The 7429-nt window shown below is 34.1% G+C and overlaps 1 protein-coding gene across 1 annotated transcript; it reads right to left on the bottom strand.

Moving 5' to 3' along the window:
• Window positions 1–3955: 3955 nt before the first annotated feature.
• Window positions 3956–6298, bottom strand: LOC107862481 (protein NRT1/ PTR FAMILY 2.11). Its single transcript, XM_016708076.2, has 4 exons — window positions 5978–6298; window positions 5645–5862; window positions 5007–5566; window positions 3956–4915 (listed from the first exon to the last, which is right to left on the bottom strand). The coding sequence occupies exons 1-4, from the start codon at window positions 6048–6050 to the stop codon at window positions 4009–4011; spliced, it is 1758 nt and encodes a 585-aa protein (XP_016563562.1). The 5' UTR covers window positions 6051–6298; the 3' UTR covers window positions 3956–4008.
• Between the last annotated feature and the right edge of the window lie 1131 nt (window positions 6299–7429).

Below are 7429 nucleotides of genomic sequence, written 5' to 3'. Positions count from 1 at the left end.
ACAAAACCGGGACGTGTTCATGGCTGAAAAGAACAAAATCATGAGAACCATAAATGGTAAAAGGCTGGGTGTGTGACATGTGTTGTCTAGGTGTACATTAATCTCGACGGTTCAAAGATATCAAATCTACCGATTGACCGAGTGCATCCGATACATGTTCACTACGGAAAGTTCAAAGGAAAATCCACTTATCCAGATGCAATCAGTCTTTGCTTGATGATCACATACTTGTTCATAAAACTTTTATGAAAAATAGCCATTCCCCATTCATGTGGGGGATTGTTGGGTTCATAGTAAATGAGAGGTGTGAATGAAAAATGGAGAAAACCAAGTAGAAGAGAAAAATTGAGATCACACCAATATGGAAAGTGTACTAAAAAATAGGAAAGCTTACTAAATTCTCCCACAAAAGAAGCTTTAAAGTATTTATATTGTGAAACACACTCCCACATGGATAAGTGAGGCAAGGAATAAGAGATGCCTCGCGCCGTCGTCGTTGTCGCTCGCTCTGCTCGGCTTCAGATTTGGATTTGGATTTGGATTTGTCAAATGATCGATCGATGAGATCTATCTTTTTGGACAAATTTTATTTGATGATCCAAATCTACCAAAATGCAACAGTATTCTCCATTTATGCATGCATGCAGCAAAAGATGCAATGCTTTAGAAATTTTGAACTGATGCTTCTGTAATTCCGAATAGAAATAATGCTTCAAAATAGCTGCACTGTTTTGAACTGATGTGTTGTTTCAGAAGGATGCAATCCTTCAGAAAAAGGACACACTGATTCATGGAGAGAGATGATTGTTCAGGAAAAGATGCAATCTTTGGATGAACAGACATCAATTTACAGAATATGTGTAGCCTTTGACATGAACCATTGCCTCTTTTCAGAAGAGGCATGTTATGGCTATAAAAACCTACTTTCATTCACAGGTTTTGATATGAATTTTTCTGTAATAAACTCTCTTCTTGTCTTTACAAATACTTTGTGTGATCAGTCAATCCGTTAAGTGAGTTCGACGATATTTCAATTGTTTGAGGTACCGCTACAGTTGGTCTGATTGGCCATTTTATCCTGGGAATAAAATTCCGCAACCTCGGCTACAGTGAGGGGAATTATTTCCTTAAGGAAAGTCCGGGAATTCGGGTGACTTGGCCATTTCTGTTTTCATCTTTATTTCTGAAAATAAAATACACTTCTAAGAAAGATCACTTTGATCTTGTATTGAGGGTATTTACTGCACTTCATTGTGTTCTTGTTTTTAAACATAGAACTAAAGTTGAAGTTGTTGTTCTAAATATATACAGATTCGGCGTACCCGTAGAAGGAAATAACAAACTCTTTAATGACTACATCGTGGATGCTTTGTGTTATTGCATAAGAAGGTAATCTTCTATTTATAGAGGTATAAAATCATTCCTACAAGAAAGAGGTTAGCCAATAGAAAAGTTTTATATTTTCGTTTCAGGAAAAGTAAAATTAATTATGGTACTACTTTTATTTTTCTTTCAAGAAAAGTAAAACTTAAACCTATAGAAAATTGGGGTAAAAACCCTAACACGATGAAGGTAAGGTGGAGATGAGGTGTCAATAAGGGTCTTCCTCTTTAGATCCGTTCAAGTTTGTAGTTGCAGATTTGTCTCGTTATAATATTTTAAGGATTTAATTAGTATAAGGGACATGTGAAATAATTCTTAAAACGGTTAATTCATTTTGAATCTACTGTTATATTGGGTTATTGGTATTGGGTTATCGGGTTAACAATTTCTTATTGGTTTTATAAAAATTTTTATTGGGTAAACAGTTTGATATAGATTTTAGCTTATTGGGTTATCGATTTAAATAAGGATATACTAAGTTATTGTTTTATCCCTATCTATCTATCTATCTATCTATCTATCTATCTATCTATCTATCTATCTATCTATCTATCTCTGTGTGTGTATGTATATTTATGTGTATGTATATATATTACATGTACTACTAATTCATAATTCAGTGATTCACAAAGTATTAGCCTATTCAGGGCAACAAAGACACAATATAAAGTTCAGTTATTATCGTAATAAAAAACTTGAAGCATTTATAGCTTCCAACAATTAGGATTCAATTTTTTCCTAACTAACATTCAGTTCAAGTTTGAAGATTCTTGTAAACTAAAATGCCTTGCGTAAGTTTTGACGGTAGTTAAGATTTCATTTTTTTATGTTAATTGTTACTATTTCTATTTTATAAGTATTTTCTTATTTGTTAAACCGAAAACCGAACCGTTAAGGACCAAAAATCGATAAACCGAAACCGATAAGAAAATATCTTATTGGTTGGTTATTGGTTTTACATATTTTAAAATCAAAAATCGATAAACCAAACCAATAACACGTAAAATCAAACTGAACCGACCGATGCACACCCCTACTCTAGAGATTTATGCTGATGCGAACCGTCAAACTTACGTTTTTCCTCCAAATATTAGTGGGACCGAGTATGGATATTTACGTAGATGGTAGACAAATAACTTTAGTAGCTCAATTGATTGACTAGTTATTTGAACTTTCACTTCATTGATGAGAGTTCGATTCCCCACATTATAATATTTTTTCTATTAACGTTTGGAGACAGCAGCAAATTGTTTCCCTAGTTTTTACACCCACTAATTCAATACATTGTCCGTACTAACAAGCCATTAGAATATTTCTGTGAAGAGTACGTAGAAGTTCCATTGATCTAATTAAATGAAGTCCAAAATAAATTAACTGAAAAAAAAAAAAAAACAAGTAGCACTGACTTGTCGCATTTCTTCATTTAAGATTGTGGTCCCAAATTGCTAATCACTGTCAAATGGATTTCGAGATATCTACAACAGCTACTAATAATTTTTACTTTATTAATAATGTTATTTTCTGTTGCTTTTTGTCTCAATTGTTGTAGAAAGAATTTTTATTCAAATAACTGATTCGATTCACCATTTACATTTTCTAATCTATATACATATTTGAATTATAAGGTGATTATACACGGTTATACACAACATATATGATATGTAAAGTCCACCCGCTATATTTAATTTAAGTAATCGAATGAATGGCTATTTAGATTAATTCCTTATTACACATAAAATTGTGAAGAATAACAGAAAACCTAATTAATTAGAACTGCCAAAACTTTTTAAATTTTGGAGCACAAATCTCATGAGTACTGATTAAAAGTGACTTTAGCTTAACTATTGGGCCTGGGCTCTTCAAGCCTTGGGTAATTGGGCTCTAGCTCCTGTATTTGGTCATGGCCATTGTTGAGTTTCAGCTTAATACATCATGCGCCTAGTATATTGTGTGAATTAGAAGTATTTGGGATTTTTTATATTATGGCATAGAATAATAATATAAAAGTTGATCTAATACTAATTGCAATTTTATTTTGAAATTTACTAAAAAGAAAGTTGGTTCGCTTTGAAGTAAGAAAGTACATTTAGTGTTGTTTTGAATGCAATCTTTACCATTCCAAAAAAGTATATACACACAAATAGTACTTGGCGTCACCTTTTTGATTTTACTGACTTTTACTTTACTATGTTATTACAAATTTCACACTTTTGGTACTAACGAATAAAGTTCATTAATACAATCAAATTCTATCACACATTTCATTCTTTTTATCTGTTTCGACTTTTGATCTATAGCATTCTACATTTGACAAAACATTAAGTACCCGCACAATTACTTTCGTCATTACTCCTTCAATCTTTAATTGAAGATCTCGATTCGGGCCTTATTGGGTACGAAATCGCCTTTCTTAGGGAGCATTTGAGTTTTCGGGGTGAATCGCTAAGATGGGCCCCAATATGAGAGAGACACCGGGTGGCCACCAAAAAGACTAGTTTGATCATTAGGCGTCGCCAAATTTGTTGTCTAATTTGTAAGATTTCGTGTAACATGAACCAAATATACATTACTATGACTAAATTAATATGTATTTTTATTAAGAAGAAAAAAAGTGAAAGTATTTAATCAAACTATAGGTTTTGTGGGCTCTAATTTGTCCATGGAGACTTCAAGATTGTGATCATTTTGTGTTCCTTTGTACTTGTACCAGTTGGAGCATATAAGAAAGTATCCAATATTCAAAATCTCCAATCCAGCAACTAAGTAGTAAAAATAATCCAATCTCCCCTTGTTTAGATCCTCTGCTAACCAATTCTCTGTATCTGATATTCTTGTTGTCTCGTGAACTATTGATATCAGCAAGCTGCTAACGTAACTAGCCAATGCGAATCCGCAAAACAAGAATGACCCTCCAAAGCTCCTCATGTTTTCTGGGAACTGCTTGTAGAAAAACTCAACTTGTGCTATGATGGTAAAGGCTTCCGAAAGCCCTGCAAGAGCTAGTTGAGGAATCAACCAATTAGCAGACATGGCTGAAATTGCGCCTTGTCTTGGTTCAATCCCTAGCGTTGGATGACTAAGTGCTGTGTTCCTTCGTCGAGTTTCAACTACAGCTGATACTAGCATAGTGAAAACTGCAATAACCAAACCGATCCCCATTTTTTGGAGTACTGTTATTCCTGCTTCTTTCTTGGTGATCTTTCGGAGAAATGGCACGATTATTCTGTCATAAATAGGTATCCAAATAGACAAGCTCAGCATGGAGAAGACCGTGTAGGATGCTGCTGGGATCTTGAACTTACTAGCACTGTAAAGACGCCTATCGCTTTGCAGAGTTTGAAAGACTACATAAGTCTGCATCTGGACTAGAACTACGTAGTATATCAAGCCAGCTGTCCATATTGGGAGTACTCTTACAACACATTTCACTTCTTCCACTTGTTGGATGCTACAAAGTCTCCATGGATTGCCTGCTGATCCATCTTCCTTTATTTCGTCTTCTGGGGTTAAAATACATGCTTTATTCAAGAACCTGTAGTATAGTCACAAAAATTAAACACTAATGGTATAGAATAAGTCAGCTCTTTTAACTTAAAAAGTCTACGAGGGTCACTGATTATTACCTAAATTGATCTGTGTAAGGAAGTTCAGAGTTGATAGTCTTGATAGATACGTGATTGAACAAGGTATGCTGTGGTTGTTCTGGTAACTTTAAGCGCCTTTTCTTTATTGCAGCTACGAGCACTTGCACCAAACTTGTCAATGGACTACCCTCGGGTAAAATCATGACATAAATTTTGGTACCAACAAAGAAGAAAACGCATGACAAGAGCATTAGGAATGTTGGAATAGCCAATCCAATAGCCCAACTCACACTCGACTGGATGTACACGATGACAGTCAACGATACCATCATGGCGAAAGTGAAGGTGAAGTAGTACCAATTGAAGAAGCTGTTAGTTCCCCTTCTACCTGATTCTGTATTGGGATTAAATTGATCAGCCCCAAAAGCTAAATTGCATGGCCTTATGCCACTAGCCCCTACAACTAGAAAACCAAATCCACATAGTAAGAAAGCTAATTGCCCTGTAGTTGGTTCAAGGCAAATGCTTTTTTCTTCAGTTCCACATTGAGGAGGATGCAATTTCGATATTGCAGCTGTTAGCGTCAGAATCAACATGCCCTGTTTACACAAAGATATTCTACCATGAATTGCCAATTCATGAAATGGAAACATGTTATAGTATTTCCTTTTTCATACCGTGAAAGAAGATATAGAAGCAATCCCCAGTGTCTTGTATCGACCTAAGTAAGTGTCAGAAAGGAATGCTCCAAGCAGAGTTCCAAAGTTGCAAGTGCCATTGAAGACGTTAATGAGGTTAGTAGCTGTAATTGACTTCATGTTGAAGATAGTCGTTAAGTAAACCAAGAGATTCGCTGACGTTCCAATCGTCCCAAGCTTCTCAAAGGTCTCATTCCCTACAAGTAAATTAAAGTTCAAATAAGAGGCCTTAGAACTGCTACTTATGTTATATTCAGAATGAAATTAAACTACAGTATAATAATAGTAGTACCACTTGAAATTGGAACTTACCTATAATGAAGGGCATGGCCTTGATTCCTCCATACTTTGGTTCCTCTCTAACATGAACCTTATCCACTTCCATAGTTTTTTCGTCGTTAAGTCTATAAGATCAATTTTTTTACTTTTTCTGGCAGCTCTTCAAACTATACTTTTAGCTAGGCAAAAATAAATATTGTATCTGAGCGCAACTGATATTTTTTTTTTTACTTTCTTGTTATAGCTTAACATTATGAGGAAGCTAATTTATAGAGAATGGACTATATGTCAAGTTGAAGTAGTTTCCCTTAATTCTTGATCTCTCTTACTATTGGAGGACTATTGCCAACATCATCCATTTTTTGTCTCTGTCTAAGCGCTATATATATCTCGTACCGTGTATGATATTTTACTCGTTTTTGGTGAATTTCGCTTCTGAAAAATGTTTTTAAATTTTTCATGCTAATTAAACTTGGATTTGTGAAAATGAGTTCCCTAGCTAAACATCCAGCGGAAGTCTTGTCATTTTAGAGACACAGAACTAATGCATATAGATTATAGTAAGATTATATTGATAAAATTAAATGAGAAAAACTTGATTTATAAAAGCAATCCTGCTATGACATGGAATTATTTGGGAGGTTTTCGATTTTACAATCAAAACTTTAAAGTAATTTAAACATTTTCTTGCCTTTAATTCTTCTCAATCTATTTCTCAGACTATGCGTTTGTTGTATTTGATCAGTATCAGTATTTAACTCTAGTGTAAGTCTCTGAAAATAAATATAACGCGTGCCCTAGGTATAGAGAAAATTCTGTTGGAGCGCTACCCCTTTAATGGGCCCTGCAACGAGCGATCTGAATTAGCTCCAATGTGGATATCAGACATCGGATGAAAAAAAAAAAAAAAAAAAAGATAGGTTACAAAAGAGGGTCAATTGAGCTACATACGTACCGAACCATATCAAAATGGGTCTAATAAATATGTGGCTGTGATATCTATTTGATAAGGTATGTTTGGTCTAAAGTATTTTTTGAAAAATAAGTGAATTTCTTATTTATTTTTTAATATTTGATAAGTAAGCAAGACATTATAAGGGTTGGGGTTGGCCTGGGTGGAGGTGGGGGCGTTCGGTGAGTGCGGATCAGACTAGGGGTGTGCAAAAATCGAACCGATAAATCGAAACGATAAAACGAAACGATAAAAATGTTATTGAGTTATTAGTATTGGGTTATTGGGTTAAAGATTTTTTATTGGTTTTATAAAAAAAAATATTGGGTAAACGGTTCAGTTTCGGTTTTAGCTTATTGGGTTATCGGTTAAACCGATAACCCAATAAGGATATACTAAATTACTGTTTTACCCCAATTTATGTTATATATATAAATAAATAGTATTACTCATATATATATATATATATAATATTATACACTACTTATTCATAATTCAGTGATTCACAAAGTATTAACCTATTTAGGGCAACA

The sequence above is a fragment of the Capsicum annuum genome, chromosome 3 (genome assembly GCF_002878395.1).
Source record: "Capsicum annuum cultivar UCD-10X-F1 chromosome 3, UCD10Xv1.1, whole genome shotgun sequence".
Taxonomy (NCBI): domain Eukaryota; kingdom Viridiplantae; phylum Streptophyta; class Magnoliopsida; order Solanales; family Solanaceae; genus Capsicum; species Capsicum annuum.
This window is presented reverse-complemented; position numbering and strand designations above follow the sequence as displayed.

What these genes read in the sequence shown, in the direction of transcription:
- LOC107862481 (XM_016708076.2), bottom strand. Translation starts at nt 6,050, where the DNA reads ATGGAAGTGGATAAGGTTCATGTTAGAGAGGAACCAAAGTATGGAGGA. An exon ending in CTTCTATATCTTCTTTCACG is followed by an intron (nt 5,567 to 5,644) that starts GTATGAAAAAGG and finishes TTGTGTAAACAG; the next exon opens with GGCATGTTGATTCTGACGCT. An exon ending in CCTTACACAGATCAATTTAG is followed by an intron (nt 4,916 to 5,006) that starts GTAATAATCAGT and finishes ACTATACTACAG; the next exon opens with GTTCTTGAATAAAGCATGTA.